At 57.5% G+C, this 19,756-nt stretch overlaps 2 protein-coding genes across 6 annotated transcripts; one reads left to right on the forward strand and one right to left on the reverse strand.

The window, feature by feature from the left end:
* The first annotated feature begins 810 nt into the window (after positions 1 to 810).
* On the forward strand, positions 811 to 7,729 carry SYDE1 (synapse defective Rho GTPase homolog 1). Of its 3 annotated transcripts, XM_081230660.1 has the most exons (8): positions 839 to 968; positions 2,532 to 2,873; positions 2,975 to 3,619; positions 3,797 to 4,011; positions 4,685 to 4,811; positions 5,025 to 5,185; positions 5,785 to 6,010; positions 6,324 to 7,729. In XM_081230660.1, the coding sequence occupies exons 1-8, from the start codon at positions 881 to 883 to the stop codon at positions 6,725 to 6,727; spliced, it is 2,208 nt and encodes a 735-aa protein (XP_081086786.1). In that variant the 5' UTR covers positions 839 to 880; the 3' UTR covers positions 6,728 to 7,729. The 3 variants fall into 3 exon arrangements, with proteins under 3 accessions (XP_081086788.1, XP_081086786.1, XP_081086787.1); XM_081230662.1 differs by lacking the exons at positions 5,785 to 6,010; positions 6,324 to 7,729 and adding an exon at positions 5,422 to 5,774 and having other exon boundaries at positions 811 to 968; XM_081230661.1 differs by lacking the exon at positions 839 to 968 and having other exon boundaries at positions 2,405 to 2,873.
* ILVBL (ilvB acetolactate synthase like) lies at positions 7,729 to 17,914 on the reverse strand. 3 transcript variants are annotated; one of them, XM_081230671.1, is made up of 16 exons: positions 17,740 to 17,909; positions 17,061 to 17,205; positions 15,597 to 15,798; positions 15,347 to 15,474; positions 15,123 to 15,261; positions 14,923 to 15,034; positions 11,905 to 12,004; positions 11,673 to 11,770; positions 11,427 to 11,563; positions 10,317 to 10,451; positions 9,168 to 9,282; positions 8,909 to 9,078; positions 8,762 to 8,832; positions 8,608 to 8,679; positions 8,326 to 8,431; positions 7,729 to 8,196 (listed from the first exon to the last, which is right to left on the reverse strand). In XM_081230671.1, exons 2-16 carry the CDS (start codon positions 17,193 to 17,195, stop codon positions 8,018 to 8,020), a joined length of 1,899 nt encoding a protein of 632 aa, XP_081086797.1. In that variant the 5' UTR covers positions 17,196 to 17,205; positions 17,740 to 17,909; the 3' UTR covers positions 7,729 to 8,017. The 3 variants fall into 3 exon arrangements, with proteins under 3 accessions (XP_081086797.1, XP_081086798.1, XP_081086799.1); XM_081230672.1 differs by lacking the exon at positions 17,740 to 17,909 and adding an exon at positions 17,493 to 17,703; XM_081230673.1 differs by lacking the exons at positions 7,729 to 8,196; positions 8,326 to 8,431; positions 8,608 to 8,679; ... (1 more) ...; positions 8,909 to 9,078; positions 9,168 to 9,282 and adding an exon at positions 9,307 to 10,043 and having other exon boundaries at positions 17,740 to 17,914.
* Positions 17,915 to 19,756: the final 1,842 nt, after the last annotated feature.

Raw genomic sequence — 19,756 nt, forward strand, 5'->3', positions numbered from 1 at the left:
TGCCTTGTTTATTTTTGAAGCCCTGGGTGGCTGTGTAAGAATCCCAACTACCCTGACTACTGACCTGCTAGGAGGAACCCAGTTCACACCAAGAGGCCTGTGGAGGTGCCCTAGTCCACAGTCCCTGCAGAGGTCCCAGCCCACACCTGGCATCAACTGCAAGTGAACATGCCTCCAGATGATTCTGGCCCCTCATTTGTTGAGTCACCCCTAAGCCTCTAAGTCTTTCCAACTGAGGAGTAGAAACAATCAATGTCAGCCCTGCCCTGCCCCAATTCCTGACCCACAGCATCTGTGAGCATCATGAAACGGCTGTTTGGGATGGTTTGTTAAAGAGCAGTAGTAACTGGAATTTGTGGGAAAGGGGAGTGGAGAACTGGGTGGCGGAGGGAGGCACCAGAGGGCATCCGGGAAACTAAGGAAGAAGTGGTGTCATCAAAACGAGTGGTGCCAGGGCTTGCACCAGGCTGGAGCAGTGGATGGGAGGAAAGAGAAGGGATTTGTTCAGGATGCATTTTGGAAGTAAACCCCAGAGAACTTTCTGTATGCGATCACCAACGGAGGGTGGATAAGAGGAAAGACTAGGGCCCGCGACTGCTCCAAGATATTCAGAGTTGGAGCCCAGGAAGGTAGCACAGAGCCCCCGTTCCCTCCTCCTCCCGGCCCGGGCGACTGACTACATCTCCCAGCATCGCTCGCTCAGGCCGCGGGAAGGGGAAAAAAAAAAAAAAAAAAAAAAGTTTGGGCCAAGCATTCCCGGAATGTGCTTCCTGCTGGCGCGGGGCGGGGGGCGGGCGGGGAGGCCCGGGCGGGGCGGGGAGGGCGGGGGGCGGCGCGGCCGGAGCCCGGGGCGCGCACTCCGCCCGGCCCGGGCCCCAGCATGGCCGAGCCGCTACTCAGGAAAACCTTCTCCCGCCTTCGGGGCCGGGAGAAACTTCCCCGGAAAAAGTCGGACGCGAAGGAGCGCGGTGAGAGGGGGAGGTGGGGAAGAAGGGGCGCCGAACCCCACCCGGCCTGGAAGCGGGTCCCGGGGCCCCAAGGAGGGACAGGGGAAGCCCTGCGGAGCCCCCTGCGGAGCCCCCTGCGGGCCGGGGTTGGGGGCCGGGGCACGCAAAGGTCCTGAAAGTAACGGGCTGGGGGGAGAGGGGGCGCGAACCGTTATGTGCGCCTGGCCAGGGATGCCAGGGCTTCGGCTCCTTGGGAGGCCCGGGAGGGGGCCTCGCCCCTGACAGGAAATGGGGCCGAGGCAGAGCGCCTGGAGAGTGCAGGGGAGGAGGAGCTGGGAGGCCTAGAAACTGGGGCTTATTCAGGCCGGGCAGGGGACACCCTGAGCCCTAGAGACCTGGGATGGGAGATGGGGGCGTACTCCTGCAGAGGGAGAGAGGCGGTGCATCAATCATGGTAGCTACCCCCCACCCCCTCTCACCTATTAACCAGTGACTGCAGCTACACTCAACCTTAGGCAGCCCCAAGAAACTGTCCCCTTTATACAGATGGGGAAACTGAGGCACGGAGCAGTTGGGTCATTTACCCAGTGCCAGTGAAGTGACTTAACAGCTCTGTGGACTATGCTACTAAATGAGAGTCCTGGGGAGTGGAAATCTGAAGTGACCAGAGGAGGGAGTCCTTAAAGAAATGGGCAGGACCTTAAAGAAATCAGAGCTGCGTGGGACAGGAAGTCCTGGAAAGGAAGGAGTTAAAGGAGGGAGGGCAGAAGACTCCATGAATCTGACCTCCCCCCAGCCCTTCCCAAAGATTCCCAAGGTTCCCAGAGCAGAGGGAAGGGACAGGGGTGCCCACGCACAAACACACACAGGAAACAGCCCGGGATGTCAGAGAGAGGAGGATGGAGCAGGAAGGGGAAGTCCCAAGGGGGAGGCATTGACCATGGGGGTCAGTCCTGGGCTGAGAGACGGTGGCGGGGGTTTGGAAGACAGGCAGGGATGTGGGGAATGACATGCTGCAGGTATGGGAGAACCCAGCAGGCACTCACTCACTGTCATGCCTGCTCCTGTCTTCCAAGCAAGCTAGGCAGCGTCCACTGTGGGCTATGTGCTTGACCAAGATATGAGTGCCTATGAGCTCTCCACGTCGAGCTCCCCGAAGCCTCCCTGAAGGGCGGCATCAAATCCCCACATTTCACAGGAGGACACTGAGGCTCAGAGATGGAAAGTGACTTGCCCAAAGCCACCCAGTGAGAAGGGACAAAGGCAGGGCTCCATGCAGAGTTAACGAGAGGTGTAGGGAAGTAGAGTGGGGAATGCAGGGCCCAGGCCCAAAGAAGCCCCACCGGACCTCTGAGGCTGGAGAGCACAGGGACAGAGTCCTGTTTGGGATACCAGGGCCAGGGAGACTAGGGAGGAGGCCGTAAGCTGGTAACAGATGAGACTGCTGGCCTGCAGCCACCCATTCCAAATGAATGTGTGGGGTGTCAGTGCTGAGTGCATTCTCCTGCTGGGGGAAGAGCCCTGGGCCGGGACTGCTCTGGGAGCAGTGGGAGGCTGAGTCTCACACCCCTTGCTCTCTGCCAGGCCGCCCAGCCCAGCGCCCGGAGCCCAGTCCTCCAGAACCAGAGCCCCAGGCCCCGGAAGGATCCCAGGCTGGAGCAGAGGGGCCCCCCAGCCCCGAGGCATCTCGGAGCCCAGCTCGGGGTGCCTACCTGCAGAGCCTGGAGCCCAGCAGCCGCCGATGGGTGCTGGGCGGGGCCAAGCCACCAGATGAGGCCACCTTGGGGCCCGGGGCAGCTGGCAGTAGGGAGCCTGCTGGTGAGATCTGGTACAACCCCATCCCTGAGGAGGACCCCAGACTCCCGGCACCTGAGCTCCCAGGCCTACAGCCAGGCTCAGCTGAGCCGGAGAGCCTGGCCTCCCCAGGTGAGCACAAGCCAGACACCCAGGGACCCCCAAGATGACTACAAGCCTCACCCCCATCCCGAGCCCAGATTTCTGGACCCTGAGGTCTGCTCTCCCCATAGGCGCAGCCCCCGCCAGTCCCCCAACCAAAGCCTCCCGCACCAAGTCCCCAGGCCCGGCCAGGCGGCTCTCAATGAAGATGAAGAAGCTGCCCGAGCTGCGGCGCCGCCTGAGTCTGCGGAGCACCCGGGCTGGCCGAGAGCGTGAGCGAGCCGCCCCCGCGGGGTCCGTCATCAGCCGTTACCACCTGGACAGCAGCGTGGGGACCCCGGGGCGGGCGGCAGTGTCTGAGGGCGCACGGGGCCTGAGGGCCGGTTACCTCAGTGATGGCGACTCTCCTGAGCGCCCAGCGGGGCCCCCGTCGCCCACCGCCTTCCGCCCCTATGAGGTGGGCCCATCGGCCCGGACGCCCCCCACTGCACTCTGGGGCCGCCTCAGCCTGCACCTGTACGGGCTGGGGGGGCTGCGACCGGCACCTGGGGCCACTCCGCGAGACCTCTGCTGCCTGCTGCAGGTGGATGGGGTGGCCCGGGCCCGAACGGGGCCACTGCGTGGGGGGCCAGACTTCCTGCGGCTGGACCACACCTTCCACCTGGAACTCGAGGCCGCGCGGCTGCTGCGGGCCCTGGTGCTAGCATGGGACCCCGGCGTTCGGCGGCACCGGCCCTGCGCCCAGGGTACTGTGCTGCTGCCCACGGTTTTCCGAGGTAGGATGCATGGCTGCAGGGGAGGAGGTGTAGGGCACAGGATTCAGCTCAGGGCTCCCTCCTTCCTCCAGAGTGCCCAGGGTACTAAGCCCAGGATGGGGCATGGGTTGGAGTAGGGACCAGGGCACAGGAGCCTGTGGGGGCAGACTAGACTCAGGAGGTCCCCTGTGTCTTCAGGGTGCGAGGCCCAGCAGCTGGCTGTGCGCCTGGAGCCCCAAGGGCTGCTGTACGCCAAGCTGACCCTGTCGGAGCAACAGGAAGCTCCAGGCACAGCTGAGCCCCGAGTCTTCGGGCTGCCCCTGCCACTGCTGGTGGAGCGGGAGCAGTCCCCGGGCCAGGTGCCCCTCATCATCCAGAAGTGTGTTGGGCAGATTGAGCGCCGAGGGCTACGGGTAAGTCCCTCACCCCACCCTAGCTAGGCCCCAGACCTCAGAACATCTCCTCAGAACACCCAGGGTATGGAGGCCAGGCTTCCCCCTACCCCACCTGAGGAACTCCTGGCTCCAATCCCAGCCTAGACAAGGGCAGGAGCACCCGCTCCCTCCAGACCCTAGCACCTAGCCCAGAATTCATGGGTCATCTGTTCATTTAGTAATATAGGATCCCAGCCCTTCTGGAGCTCAGAGTCTGATGGGGGAAAAGACATGAGTCTGATGGGGGAAAAGACATGACTCTAATAAATCACATATGTAAAACTGTGGCTGGGAGAAGAGCAAAGAAACTGGGAGAGCTTAAAGCAGGACCTGACCCGCTGGTTGGGGTAGTCAGGGAAGGCTTTCCAGAGGAGGTGACAAGTAAGATGAAAATGAGTCAGTTTCCTGAGTCAAAGGAGGTGGGTGCCAGGACAAGTGATCCAGAGGGTCTACAGGGCCAGGCTGTCCAGGCAGCCAGGGGGGATCCCCAATGACAGGTGTCAGAGGAGCAGGAAGGCAGCCAGTGAAGCTACAGCCAGCCCCCAACGTCTCAGCCCATTGCCACTGTGATCTAGGCCTCTGGCCCTCACCCACAGGGCCCTGATCAGTCTGTGGCCCTGACAAGAGGACATCTCTCTGCTCCTACCCCCAGGTAGTGGGGCTGTACCGTCTGTGTGGCTCAGCAGCTGTGAAGAAAGAGCTTCGAGATGCCTTTGAGCGGGACAGTGCAGCTGTCTGCCTCTCCGAGGACCTGTACCCCGATATCAATGTCGTCACTGGTCAGCATGCCCCTTCTCTCTCCTGCCTGCACCCCATTCAACCCTCACCTCAAGGCAGTCCTTGTGGTCCCTCTGGGACCTCACCCCTTCTGTTGGCTTTGTTTTTACCTCCCTGCACCTATCCTCCTCCTGTTCCCCTGCTCCCAGCCCCAGCTGAATCTCCAGCCTCAGAAACCAGGGGTGCCCTGACCAGAGTGGGCCCTGTATCCACAGGCATCCTCAAGGATTATCTTCGGGAGTTGCCTACCCCGCTCATCACCCAGCCCCTCTATCAGGTGGTGTTGGAGGCCATGGCCCGAGAGCCCCCAAGCAGGGCTCCTTCCAGCACTGAGGGCACCCGTGGGCTCCTCAGCTGCCTGCCAGATGTGGAGAGGGTGAGTTGGGCCTGGTGGGAGCAGGTGAGACAGGGAGTGGGCTGACATCAGCAGAATGTTTCACCCATGCCTGGGCCTGTGATGGCCATGAATGTGTGGCATTGTTACAATTCTAGAAAATAGGTGCTATTAGTATCGCCACTTTATAGATATGGAAGCCAAAGCCCAGAGCAGTTGAGTGAGTTACTTAAGGTTTCACAGGCCGGATGTATCAAAAATACAGACTTTGAACACAGGTGTGTCAACCTACCATAAGGGAAGTTCCTGGCTGTGGTATCCTGGACAAGTCCCGACCCTCTCTGTGCCTCAATATCCTCATCTATAAAATGGGATTAATACCAGCCCTGCCTAACACACAGAAGAGTAGGCTCAAGCCCAAGTTCTGCCATTTCAAAGTTAAGTTACCTTTCGCTTCAGTCTTCCCTCCAGCAAAATGGGATCATAATACTAATACCTAATGGTTAAGTCTTAGCTGGGTCATCACCCAGCTATGAGACCTTGAACCTCAGTTTCCCCATTCTGAACCGCCTTAGTCTCCCTCAGGTGCGACAGGGGACCGGCTTTGCCCACCTTATGCTCTCCCAACCCTCTCCTCTCAGGCTACACTGACGCTTCTCCTGGACCACCTGCGCCTTGTCTCCTCCTTCCACGCCCACAACCGCATGACTCCGCAGAACCTTGCCGTTTGCTTCGGTCCTGTGCTGCTGCCGGCGCGCCAGGCACCCGCCAGGCCCCGCATCCGCAGCTCTGGCCCGGGCCTCTCGAATGCAGTGGACTTCAAGCGCCACATCGAGGTGCTGCACTACCTGCTGCAAGCCTGGCCAGGTGAGCTGGCCCCCGCCCCCGCCCCCGCCCCCGCCCCCGCGCCGCCGATCTTAGCCAGGCTGCCGCTACGATACTTTCTCCAGTGGCCAATTAGAGTCTCGGGCTTCAGGCAAGCCACGCCCCCTAGTCCGAGTAAGCTGGTACCTGGTTGCCTCAGCAACCAGTTCTAGCTCAGCCAGTGAAATCCTGATCCGGTCGAAGGCCTTGCCTTTCGACCGGCCAATCAGGGGCCTAGCTACCTAAGCAGCCAATCAGAGGTCTAGTTGCCACCGCTGGGCGTTACATCATCCAAGCCCTCCCTCTCCCTCCGCAGATCCGCGCAGGCCCCCAGAGGCTCCGGAGCTCGTCCCGTACCTGCGGCCCAAACGACAGCCGCCGCTTCACTTGCCGCTAGCGAGCCCCGAAGTGGTGACTCGGCCCCGCGGCCGGGGCGGCCCCGAGAGCCCCCCGAGCAACCGCTACGCCGGTGACTGGAGCGTTTGCGGGCGGGACTTCCTGCCTTGTGGGCGGGACTTCCTGTCCGGGCCGGACTACGACCACGTGACGGGCAGCGACAGCGAAGACGAGGACGAAGAGGCTGGCGAGCCGACGGTCGCTACCGACTTCGAAGACGACTTCGAGGCTCCCTTCAACCCGCACCTGAACCTCAAAGACTTTGATGCCCTCATCATGGACCTGGAGAGAGAGCTCTCCAAGCAGATCAACGTGTGTCTGTGAGCCGGGCGGGGCCGGACCCCGATTACTAAGGCCGGGCTCCTGGTTGCTAAGGCGGTGCCCTAACGACCTAGGGGGACCAGACCTGTAGCTCAGGCCTAGCCCCTGGTTCCTGGGGAGTTGCCTAGTGACCAGCCAACCCATTGCTGAGAATCATTCCTCGTTTCCAGTGCTCAACATTTGGGCACTGGTTGCGAAGGCCGGGGATTGGGAATTTTCGGGACCAGCTATTGTGGCCATCTTTTCTGAGTACCAAGGGCTTCTCCCCGGCTGCCAAAAGGCAGTTCTGCTTGCAGGGCTGGCTGGCCTCTCTTGCTTCCCCTTAGCCAGGGAAACGCCAGTTCCTGTGAGCATCACCCTGGGATGGTGAGACAGACACCCCCCAGTCAGTTCTCTTGCTGCTGCCAACCAAATCAGTATTAGCTTTGAGCACTGCACTCTGCTTCTCCCTCGGCGGGCCCAAGGACTATCATGAGGTACTGTTTGAGGCAGGGTGGGGGAAAGCCCCTATCCTGGGCTCTGGCTGGATAGGGGCAGCCTGAGGCTTATAGGAAAACAGCTGGTTTCTCCACCCTCTTTTCCAAGGAAAACCCCATGATTGCCTCAAACCAGCAAAAGTAGATAGCAGAGTATGGCCCTTCCCCTCCCCAATTCTTCCTCCCCATTCCTGAACAAACTGAGCACTTGTAAGACCTCCCTTTCGGAGGGGCCCCACCTGAAGTGTCAGGCTGGGGGCACTTTGGTACGGAACATATTTATTGCCTCCGTGCGTGTGTGTCTGTGTGTGAGGACTAGTGTGCATGGACATGTCTAGAGCAGGCATGTGGGGCTCTTTCAGGGACCACAGAGCGGGGAAAGAGTTTGCAGTGCCCAGGCACCCTGAAATCCCCAGTAATGGTGCCTCAGTGAGCCCCAGAGTTCCAGTGGGAGAGTAGGGTCCCCTCCTGTCTCCTCCCTCTTTCCCTCACTTCCATCTTTGTGGACAATAAATCAGTATGCACAGGTTCTGGGATGAGTACTTGGGCCCACATGGACCAGAGGTGGTTTATTCAATGTGTAAGAGAGAAGGGGAGAAAGGACACAGTTGAGCCCACAAAGAAAAAGGCCCAAGGGCTCTCCAGTGCTGCCAAGGAGGCTCTCTGAGCTCTGACCCCTCCAGCCCCTCCTTGTCCTCAGGGAGGGTTTTAGGGTCACTGGGCCTCATAGGATAGGCCCAGGGCAAGCAAGGATGAGAAACCAGCCTGGCACAGTCCAGGGGTGGGAAGAGAGCCAAGGGCACTGACCCATGAGGCCCTACACGGCAATGGAGCCATCTCGGAAGTCCGTCCTCCCGATGAGGATGTTGACCACAACTGGGTGGCCATCTTGGCACTGCTGCTGGGCATCATGCAGCACCTTGACCACCTGATCCTCACTCTCTTGTGAAAGTAGCAAGCCCTGGGCTCCCAGTCCCATGGCTGCCTTGTGATAACCTAAAAGGGGAGATGAAGTCAGGATGATGGCAGAACCCAGCCTACCATGCAGCTAGCCCGGGAGAGGAACATACATTCAGCTGGGCCTGAAACAGCTTTCCCCCTTCCCACCCATTCCAGGCCCCTCACCAGTGTAAGTCAAGCCACAGGCCACATTGCTGCCCAGACAGGGCACCTGCTCCCGGGAAATCTGGGTCCAGCCAGCATCATTCCCTATCAAAGCCATCACTGGGATCTGCAGGGAGAGGATGAGACCAGGCCACAGCCTTCAGTCCCAGGGCTTGGCCAGCCACAGGTCAAAGACAGGGACAGGACCCCTGCCAGCCAAGCAGCTCCCTCCCCAGCCCACTCCACCCCTGGTGACATCTCCCAGAACCCCAGGCTATGAGCTTCCCTTGGTCACCCGGTCACCTTGTGTCTGACGAAGGTGTCAAATTCGATGAGGCTGTAGCCAAAGGCTCCATCGCCAAACAGGCACCAGACCTGAGGGGGTACCAAGGATGGCTGGGGTGGCTCACGGCCCAGAAAGCAGCAAGCCTCCTGCCCCCAGCACGCTCTGACTCACCTCGGCATCCGGCTGACACAGCTTGGCGCCAAGTGCAAATCCCGCACCAACACCCAGAGTACCGAAGGCCCCTAGAAAAACCAAGAGCGGGTGGGTGTGAAGGAGCCCCGACAGTGCAAGCTGCCCCATGCATAGGCCCGCCCTTACCAGGATCGAGCCAGCGCAGGGGGCCGCGGGGCTGCACCAGGTGGGCGGCTGTACCCACGAAGTCCCCACCATCGACCACCAGAATGGAGTTGTCAGGCAGAGTTTCCTCCACCAGCTGCAATACCCGCACCGGGTTAAGGTGCTCGGCTACAGGCGTCGATGCCTTCTCCCTGTGATGGAGCAGTGCAGGTCAGCAGAGCCAGCGGCATGGGCCCCCGCGAACCCGCAACCCCCCAAGTCCACTCTACCCAGCCCCCACCGAAAGGTCTGCTCCTTCTGTCGGTCAGCCTGCCGAAGCTCCTCTGCCCAGTCTGAGGCCCACGTCTGGCCCTGAAGGCCCTGCGCCAGCTTCACCATGAAGGAGCCCACGTCTCCTGGGGAAGGAAGAGGGCACAGCTGCAGGGAGATGGCCTCCTCCTGCCCTTCAAGCACCAGAGGCCCAAAGACAGCAGGAAGCGAACAGGCATCTGCGCAGGAGGCAAAGAAGCAGGCCAGGGGGGTCCTAGCACAAAATGGGTGAAACACACCCCAGAGCCTGCCGGAACCAAGTTAGGGCAACAGGGGTGTGAGGGAGAGCAAGGCCGAAGAAACTAGGTTTAGGGAGCACAAAGTGGGTTAGAAACTCACATCAGCCTCTGTCTCCTGCCTCCCCATCACACCCCAGATCAGGCAGTCCTGTCAATTCTGCCTCTGAAACACGTCACTAAAAACACCTCCATCCTCCAAGCACATCTCTACAACCCAGGCATGCAGAGTGAACAAATAAGCCAGTGATGATGTACTTTTCACCATCTCCATTTTAGAAATGATCACACAGAGGCTCAGAGAAGTTGAGTTTTTCCTCCCTCTCCATCCCCACTCCAGGCCTCATCGTTTCTGTCCTGGCCCTAACAGCCCCCTTGCCTCCACCCAGTCCCCTCCAACTCGCTGCCCACCAGCTGCTACAGTGGATCTTCCCAAACATGAATGCAAATGGTGCCACTTCTCTGCTTGACGCAAGTTCCCTCTCGCCTGCACCGCGGGGTAGTCAACGTCCTTGGAACGATGGGCAAAGCAGGGCATGGAAAGGCCGTGAAAGAGGACTGAACAGGGGTGGAGGAGCCACGACAGGACAAGAGAGACCTCGGGGCAGGTCCTAAGGACAGCAGGCGACATGGGAGAGTACAGACAGGGGATGTGATCACACGCACATTCCCAGGCCTTCCCTCTGGTGCCCACCCTACCATTAGTTCATCCAGAAGCACCCCATCAGTCTAAGGACCAAATATGCGTCTCTGGCCGACTCGGGGCCCCCTGGGGCACGGTCCAGGCCTTGGTCACCAGCACCCAGCTCAAGCCAGCTGCAGCAGAGGCCAGGAGGAGAGGGACCGGAAAGAACACATATGTGTAGGGGCTGCTAGGGGCTCACCCTGCACAGCCTCCTGGGGCTTCCAGAACATGTCTGAGTTCATCAACATCTCTTTCCGGTTACGGTTGACAATGATGATCTTGCTGCTGCGGCTGAGGACACGGCCATAGGACAGACGGAAGTCACACACCGTTCCTGGGGTAGAGGACAGAGTCTCGGTGGACAAAGGGCTAGCATCCTGGGGAGTACCCGCTACCTTACTTAATCCATCATGGTAGACTGAATGCATAAAGGTCTTCACCTCTCCCTGTACCAGTGTCACCTGCAATGAGACTCTGCAGCTCCCCACACCATGAACCTGGGCTGGCCTCAGGACGTGCTTTGGCCCATAGAATGTGAGAGAAGTGATGGCATGCGTTCCTGAGGCCAGACCCCCAGAAGCCCTGCAGCTTCCACTCGCTCTCTCTCAAATAACCTTGCTCCCCAAGCCCTGCATGTTTCTCAACATCCACCAAGTGAACAAGCCCAGGCTAGCCTGCTGGATGATGAGAAACATGGAGGAGGAGGTAGGGGAGAGTGAAAGAACTCAGTTACCCCAACTGAGGCCAAGCTAGGCCAGCAACCAACCCCCAAGTTACAAGCCAGCCCAGCCTGGATCAGCACAGCTGACTTCCCGCCTCTCTGAGTGCAGACTCAGGAATGAGCCCTACCAAAATGACAAAAACTACCACCTAACCCCAGGTGGGTCTTGAGAAATGATAAGTGCATTTTAAGCCACTGAGTTTACGGTGGTTATTATACAACAGTAGCTAACTGATACAACTATTATGTCTCTGGCAGGATTCAAGCACTTTATGTAAAAATATATATGCCATAGGTGTACGTGCTGTGTAAATGCTGTCTAAGGCATACAAATGCAAATGCTGTACACAAAGTACCACAGGTGCCTGCTATCTTTGTGTAAAGCTGGGTCACAGGACACAACTGCAACCTGGCGAGGGTTTACCTGAATTTCAGGTCCAGGGGAAGCGGGGTGGTGAGAGGTAGGAGGGTGGGTGATTATGAGAGTGGGGTGCCAGCCAGTACCTGACTAGGAGGGGCAGGGTTACACGATTAGGGAGGTGCCTAGTGGGAGGGAAAGGAAAGGGAGGGTGGGAGGATGAGGTCCACCTGCCAGGACGACAACATCTGCCTTCTTCAGGGCGGCACTGCGGTTCTGCCGGATGTGAAGGGGGTGGTTCCGGCCCAGCAGTCCCCGCGCCATCCCGCCCAGGAAGCAGGGGACACCCAGGGTCTCCACAGCAACCCTAGGGGTCCAGGCAGAAGAGAAGTGAGTGTGGCCAAGGGCCTGCCCCTCCTCACAGGGCCCCAGGGGACCAGGGGTGTGACAGTCAGGGCAAGCCTGAGGCTTCTCACCCAAGTTTGTCTGAGGGTGTTGGAGGTAACAGGGCCTGGCTCCCAAGCAGCACAAGGGGCCTTTTGGCCCGACTCAGGATCTCAACACAGCGCTGAACCTGGGGCAAGAGGTGGGGCTCAAATAGCCAACCCTGAGTCACCATCAGCCCCCAAGATCACAGCCCCAGTACTGGTTCAGAGAGAAGCCACACAGCAGGTGGGGGTCCCTGGCCAGGGCACAGAGGCAATTCACCTGCTGAGGGGAAGCCTGAGGGATGTCCAGAGGCAGAGGCCCCTCAGGCTGAGGCTCCCAGGCTCCTGCAAAGAGGTTGGCCAGGTAATTCTCTAAGTACCTGTGAAGGGGAGAGGAAGAGTCAGTTACCAGGAGTCATACCAGGGTTCCAGAAGCTGAAGGAGGAGAAGGGCTGGGAAAGGGACCAGGAAGGCAGTAGGACAGGAACAGAGGTACAAAAGCAACAGCCCAGGGATAGACAGACCCCAGTGGCTGAGTGCCCAGTGGCCTATTTCCCCTCAGAAGGTTCTGGTGACCACCCCAACCTGACACAGACCCTCAAAAACAAGTGCCATCGGCGTGGAGTGCCAGAATCAGGGGCCATGGCTGCGGGGTCAGACAGAGGTGGGCTTGAGTTCTGGCTCTGCTGCTTCCTGTGTGACTGTGGGTGAGTGACTCAACTTTTCTGAGCTTCCTCCTCTGTAAAATGTAAAAGGGAACATCTCTCCCAAGGTTCAGTGATCTAGCCACTCAGGATATAAAGCACATTGCAAAACACTCGATTAATTGGAGTTATTAACAATCATCCATACCCTTGCCTTTCTCTGGCTTCTGATGTCTCCTTACTCATTGGGTCACAGGGCCCTGACTTTCCATGAGGCCCTGTGCAGGGCCCTGGAGACACAGAGATAAATCCTGCTCAGCCCTGCCCTCAAAGATATCCAATCCAGCCAAAAATACACATGTGGGCATCAGCCGGCTAGAATTAGTCAGAGCCTGAAGCTTCTGTTTCTCTTTCAAGGAGGAGTAAAGATCGCAGAAAATGAGAAGAGACCAAGGATGGAACCATGGGGAACCCTAGCATGGAAAGAAAAGGCAAGGCACAAGCCAGCCTTGCAAGGGGCTAGTTCCCTAATCATGTTGGAGGAAGGTTGGGAGACACCTTGCCTTACGCTTGGTATGACACTGGACTCAGCCCTTTTTTTTTTTTTTTTGCTGTACACAGGCCTCTCACTGCTGTGGCCTCTCCCGTTGCGGAGCACAGGCTCCGGACGCGCAGGCTCAGCGGCCGTGGCTCATGGGCCCAGCCGCTCCGCAGCATGTGGGATTTTCCCAGACCGGGGCACGAACCCGTGTCCCCTGCATCGGCAGGCAGACTCTCAACCACTGCGCCACCAGGGAAGCCCAGCCCTATTCTTATTTAAGATAATAATGGTTAATTCCTTTATACTTCAGCCTACGCTTTGCACTATCAAAATAATCTCATTTTATTCATCACAGAATCTCAGTCTAGAGAGAAAAGGCAACATTGGTCCATCTTACAGATGAGGAAGCTGACGTCATATATTTAATCACAATATACGTAAGTCAAATCATTATGCTGTAACCCTTGAACTTACACAGTGCTGTATGTCAATTATATCTCAATAAAACTGGAAAAAAAAAAGGTTTAATCATTTGTTCAAGGTTAACACAGCTAGTTAGTGGCAGTCCTGGGATTCGAACCCATCTCTCTGGACTTTCATTTCATTCATTATAGATGGAACATAGCTCTGTGGATAAAGCATTGAAGGTTCCTCCGGGCTGAATCCTAGTGCGCCATTAACAAACTGGACAACTTCATGCAAGTCATTCAACTGCCTTGGGTCTCAGTTACCTAATCTATGAAATGGGCATAATAATACCTCTGAGTCTTAACTCAAAGGGTTGTCATAAAAGACATGTGAGTAAACCTGCTACTCCTTGAGCTGGCCCTCGTGGTGCTTCTCACACACCCATGTGCAGGGACCTGTCTGTCCTGTTCATGCCCATCCAGGTACCTAGCACATAGCAGCACTCGCTAAATATTTGGAGGGGGAGTGGAAGGCAGAGGGGCAAGGACAGGCAAATGCAAGGGACAGAGGGCAAAGAGGAGGAGGAGGAGGAGGAGGAAAATTGATTCTCATTTTTTTTTTTTTTTTTTTTGCGGTACGCAGGCCTCTCACTGTTGTGGCCTCTCCCGTTGCGGAGCACAGGCTCCGGACGCGCAGGCTCAGCAGCCATGGCTCACGGGCCCAGCCGCTCCACAGCACGTGGGATCTTCCCGGACCGGGGCAGGAACCCATGTCCCCTGCATCGGCAGGTGGACTCTCAACCACTGCGCCACCAGGGAAGCCCTGATTCTCCTTTCTGCACCCTGTTTCAGCCAGGCCCACCTCCGTGGTGACCAAAAATGGATCCTTTTCATGTACCTCTGCTAGGCCTATGCCCCTGCTTAGAACCCTTTTTATCCCGTCAACAGAAAGAAACTCCCCCTTGAAACTTGTAGCTCTTCCAGGAAAACCTTCAAGCTTGTCCCAGGCCAGCCCCACTGACCTGCTCTCTCCAACATCCTGGCCACTCACCACTCAAAAGTCCCATAGTGGCCCCAGACTGAGCTATGCCCATGTCATGGGCCCATAGGGACACACTGTTCCCTTATCCTGGCCTGCTGGAGGTCCAGGCACTCATATGTGATCCATCCAGATGTATCCCACAGCTACCACCCAGATTCCAGACCACCATCATCTCTCATCCCAGTGACCGCCACACCTCCTCCCTGGCTTCCCAGCTTCCACCTAACCCCAAAGTCCACACTCCAGCAAGAGCCAGAGGGAACATAATAAAAACCCAAACCAGGGTATCCCGTGCCAATGCTTAAGGCCCTGCAGTGCCTCTCAATGGATCTCAAAGTAAAAACAAAGCCCCAGGTCTGCCAAGTGGCTCCTGCTGGCTGCTCTGAGCTCAGCCTCTGCCCTGATCTCAGTCTCTGCCCGTCTCCCCTTTGCTCACCTGCCGCCACCACATGGGCCACTTTGCTTTCCCAACCCACCAACTTCATTCCTGCCTCAGGACATGTGCATATTCTATTTCCTCTACCTGGAATGCTCTTCCCACGGCTGGCTCCTCTCAACTGATGTGCAGATCAATGAATGAGTCAAAGGAGAGATGGGCGCTAGCAGGAGGTGGCAGGAGAAGCCAGCAGATAGGGAAGGGTATGGTAGGAGTTGGGCTACTTACCAGGAGACCCCTTGACCCACGAGGCCCTTGGGCGGCTTAGCTGACACCGTCTCCTTCTGAACCATGAAGTAGGGGTACAGCACATCAATAGGCAGTTCCACAAACACCGGGCCTGCAGGGACAGGGAGAATGCTGCGTCTGCTGTGTCTCCCAGCCCCCAGGCCCTAGGGCCTGACCACTGCCCAGCCCCCGCCCCGCACCTGGGGTGCCCGACTGAGCAGCAGCCATCGCGGCCCTCAGGGTGGGGATGATCTCCCGCACCCTCTGCACAGAAGCACAAAACTTGCAGAGTGGCCGGAACAGGGACATCTGATCAATAGCCTGGAGTGCGCCCCGGTTCTGGTGGAGACAGGAGTCCAGGGAGTCAACACATGAGAACTTCCAGGCTCCCTGGGGCCCCTGACACCCCTCAAGAAGAGGGTACCTGCAGCAGGGTGCTGGCAGCCCCACCCAGAAGCAGGACTGGGGACTGGGCTATCTGGGCATTCTTCACCGCAGTCACTGTGTTGGTGAGGCCGGGGCCCGCTGTCACTGCCGCCACGCCCACTGTCCCTGAAACACAAACCCTGTCACAGCTGTGTCCACCCTCCTGGCCACTCCCCCCATCAAAAAACCCTGCCCCTCAAAGACATCCCAGTCTCACCAGCCCCAAGCCCTCTCCACTCTGCCCTCACCGGTCAGGCGGGCCACAGCATCAGCAGCAAAGACGGCTGTGACTTCGTGGCGGGTGTCCACCACGCGGATGCCCACCTTCTCACAGGCCACCAGCAGTGGGGAAATATGCCCGCCGACCAGCGTGAAAAGGAACCGCACGCCATGGGCCCTCAGCACGGCTGCCACATTCTCCCCACCATGCCGGATGCTTGCCTTGTCCACCTGGGCCCGAAAAGGGGGAGAAGCAAGATTGTCAAGGACCAGGGCACGGGCACCAGGGCAGGTGGGAAGAGGGACAATCCCCCTCCCCCAGGAAGGAGGGCAGGAGCAGGGTCGGAGGGCAGGGGAAGCTTGGTGTTGCTTAGGCACATATTATACTATACACCTGGCTCAGAGTAGGACATATCATCTTATCAGATCCTCCTGACGTTATATCCTTTTACAACTACAGAGATCAAGACTCCTGAACAAGATTCAAAGTCCCATAGAACCAATGATCTTAAAGCAGCCCACTCTGTAACACTGCCCGCCTCAGGGATGGTGGAGCAAGCAGGAAGAGAGGTTAGGGAAGGTGGATCCACAGAACCCAAGGGAGTTTGGCCAGGGGCCATCTGCTGGGACTCCAGAACGGCCTGCTCTCCAGTATCAGGGCCTCGTAACGTGACTGCTGACTCCAGCCTTCCAGACTCCCTCCTACTCACTGGGCCCAGTTAACAGGCTGCCAGCTGCCACGTGCCTGACATGGGAGCAGCCCGCTGGCACAGACAGTGCTTCTGCACAGCAACGCACACCAGAGGCCTTTGCCTTAAATCTCCACAAATCCTCAAGTTGCTGCTGGTTAGGAGAGGAGGGACTGGGGAGGGGTCAAGGGTGCTCCAGGTTAGGAGAGGAAAGACTAAGGAGAGGGTCTGGGGAAGGGGTAAATTTCTGAGAGTGGAGGCAAGTAGTTCAGAGCAAGGTCTGTGGGGTCAGCTTTTCCCCGAACAGGTCTCCTAACACAAGCTATCACACAACCTCTCTGAGCCTCGGTTTCCTCTTGTGGAAAATGAAGACAGAAACAAGAGTATCTATTCCAGAATGTACTGGGTACGTGGGAAAATCCCTCTAAAGCGTTGAGCTCAGCAGACAGCAACTGTCACAAGTGTCACAGCCGTCCACGTCCTCTGGTGCCTGCTCTCAGCACCCTGACCCCATCGTGTTAGGGAACACTGCTCCGTGAAAAGGGCTCGAGGTCCCTGAGGAAGGAGGTGGGCGGGGGGTTGAGTGCCCAGGCACTCCCTGTGACCTCTTCCTAGAGGCAAAGTCCAGAGCCCCGTAAGCAGCTCGGCAACAGCGACAGGATCCTGGAAAGAATCTCCCGACCAGTCCCTCTGGATTAATTGGACCTCACTCTCCCCGCCTATAAAATGGGTTAGCTGGAAGGAACGCTGGAAGTCCATTCCTTTGGCTGCCCCCGGCCCGTCGCCCTTGTATTTCCCCTGAACCTTGTGCATCAACTGATAGAAGAGCCCCAGGCGGTGAGCGGCGCCCAGCAAGGCGGCCACTAGCGTCGCGAAACCCAGGAGCAGGAAAGAGGGGAAGAAGCTCCCAGCAGGGGCGGCAGCCGCGGGCGTCTCCATGAGATGGCACCTAAGGGAGAAAGGGCAGGGCTAGGACTTTTGCGCGACAATTAAATTATCCAGAAGAAGGCACGCCCCCTCTCCCAGCCCAGATCCCGGGCCACGCCCCTTGGCACGAGTTTCTGCGCGGTCACGCCCCTTACATCCCCAGGTTCCGGGCCAGGCCAAACCTCTCAGGGACCTGGCCACGCCTCTTACAACGCCAGCCCACCCCCCTTACGTCACCACAACCACCTAAAGAGGTCACCACAGGTCAATGCGGCGACAAAGCCTCAAGATAGCTGTTTTCCCACTTACCTACTTCTCAAAGGATCGGCGGGAAGCCCCGCCTCTCTGACATCAATGACCCGAATCTCAGCCCTAGTGGTGAGCCCACCCCACGTCTACGCCCCCAAGTTAGCGTGCACGACCCTCTCCACAAGCCAGACCCCTCCCCTAGCGAGCGCCCGGGCCCGAGCCTGTCCCCCGACCCCAGGCCTCGAGTTGAGGTCAGGTTGCATCGGGATGCTTCTCCAACCCCCGGGGCATTTTAACCTTCACCTACAGGAAACGGCGCTGACTCCAGAGGAATTCCTCTCCTTTCGTGTCACGTGAACAGGCGCTCGGCTTGAACAGGCTGGGCCGGACAGCTGTGGCCTTGCCCCTTTTGCCCACTTGGATCCGGGGCGCCCTGTATTCCGGCCCGACGCGCGTGCGCTCAGCTCCAGGGCACCTCCTATAAGAGCCCTGTCTCTACTGGCCGCCCCTTGCACAGGCTCCGCCCTCCCTCGCTTCCCATTGGCTCGCACTGCAGGCCTCACGCTTTTTTTTTTTTACAAGAGGCCAGGCCCCTCTGCGGCTTCCAGTAGCCGGGAGTTTGGCGCGATCCACCTTCCTCGGCCTTGCGTTGGCCCAGCGTTGCAGGCCCGCAGGTTCCGGGCCTTCGAGCCCAGCCCGCTTTCCACACCAGGCGTGCTGTACGCCCCTTCACGTTGGCCGAGCATGGACCATTTCGGACCCACTGCCCAGTGTCCACCATCCGGGACTCTCACCCCAAACAAACCCTGCCCCTCGCTCTAGCTCCAGGCCCTGCCTCCCATCCCACCGCAATTCTGCGAAGGCAGAGGCCCGCCCCCTCTCCCCTATGCTCGCCTACGCTGTTGCCCCTACCCTTGTAAGCCCTGCCCACTTCCCGGACTCTTGGAGTTTTTCTGCTTCCGGTGCAGGGGAATGGGGCCTCTGAGTGGTCCCCGGTTCCAACCAGGGCTTCACGTTGCAGCCGTCTGGCATCTGGAAAATGATCTCCCCATCAGTACAGGGGGAGTAATTCTGGTCCTGAGCGCCCTTCTTCCCTCCAAGACTGACTTCCATCCCTTGTCAACTTCTGGGATTTCCCTCCAAGGATTCCACCCCGTCGTTAATTTTATTTTATATTGAATCATTCCTAGGTTTTCATTTCACCCATTAAAAAAAAAAAAAAACCTTCCGATGGCCCTACATTCTCCACTTGTGACTGTCCATTTGCTCCTTTTTTTTAGCAAAATCCATCTGTACTTACTGTCTCCGTAAGCTGTCTCCGTAAACTCTTCTCCTATTCTTCTTGAACCCACTCCAAACAGGATCTTACCCGCCTCTCTATAAGAGCTGCTCTGGATTATTCCAACAGTCTCCAAACCAGTCCCTCTCCCCACTGTCTCTCACCTACCAGCTCAACCCCACTCTCCTTGCCAATATTAACAGGATAAAATGCAAATGTCCTAGAAGGGCCTTCTGGGCCCAATTAAACTTCCCGAGCCAATAATGAAATAGTGATTATCTTATGTCAAGCACTTACTATGTGCAGGCGCTGTTCCATGCCCTTTTGACATATGAACTAATTTAATCCTCACAACAGCCCTGGAAGGGAGGTGTATTAGCAATATCCCCATTTTATAGATGCTGAAACTGAAACACAGGGAGGTTAAGGAACTTACCCAAGGTTGCACAGCTTGTAAGTGATAGAGGCAGAATGTGAACTCAAGCAGTGCTGCCTGGGCCTCCAGACTGGAAGCACTTCAAGAATGGGCCCTGTGCTTCAACCACATGGCTCCCTCATGCCTATCACAGGGTGTAGTTTTGGGGGCCCACCCAGATACCACTGTGCTTATGTTGAATTTTATTCTAAGTGAGTTGGGAAACCAGAAGGGGTTTTGAATAATTTAAGTCACACAAAACCTGCACATGATTGTTCATAGCGGCTTTATATGTAATAGCCAAAAACTGGAGAAACCAAAATGCCCCTCAGTAGGTGGTTACACAAACCGTAGTCCATCCATACCATAGAACACCACTCAGCAATAAAAGAACAAAATATGGTAACACAATAACTTGGATGAATCTCAAACAGTTATGCTCAGAGAACCAACTGGTGGTTGTCAGAGGCAGGGGGTGAGGGGTGGAGGAAATGGATGAAGGTAGTCAAAAGGTACAAACTTCTAGTTATGAGATGAGTAAATCCTGGGTATGTAAGGTACAGCGTAGTAACTACAGTTAACAATACTGTATTGTATATTTGAAAGTTGCTAAGAGAGTAGATCTTAAAG

Source organism: Mesoplodon bidens (genome assembly GCF_964165515.1).
Source record: "Mesoplodon bidens genome assembly, chromosome: 4".
In the NCBI taxonomy this organism is placed as follows: domain Eukaryota; kingdom Metazoa; phylum Chordata; class Mammalia; order Artiodactyla; family Ziphiidae; genus Mesoplodon; species Mesoplodon bidens.

Bases quoted from the DNA above. Each gene is read 5' to 3' on its own strand.
- SYDE1 (XM_081230661.1), top strand. From the start codon at position 2,420: ATGTGTGGGGTGTCAGTGCTGAGTGCATTCTCCTGCTGGGGGAAGAGC. The intron at 2,874-2,974 runs GTGAGCACAAGC...CTCTCCCCATAG, and splicing joins GGAGAGCCTGGCCTCCCCAG to GCGCAGCCCCCGCCAGTCCC. The intron at 6,011-6,323 runs GTGAGCTGGCCC...CTCCCTCCGCAG, and splicing joins CCTGCTGCAAGCCTGGCCAG to ATCCGCGCAGGCCCCCAGAG.
- ILVBL (XM_081230671.1), bottom strand. From the start codon at position 17,195: ATGGAGACGCCCGCGGCTGCCGCCCCTGCTGGGAGCTTCTTCCCCTCT. The intron at 15,262-15,346 runs GTACCCTCTTCT...TGTCTCCACCAG, and splicing joins CTGCCAGCACCCTGCTGCAG to AACCGGGGCGCACTCCAGGC. The intron at 9,283-10,316 runs GTGAGCCCCTAG...TTCCTTCCCCAG, and splicing joins GCCCCAGGAGGCTGTGCAGG to GAGACGTGGGCTCCTTCATG.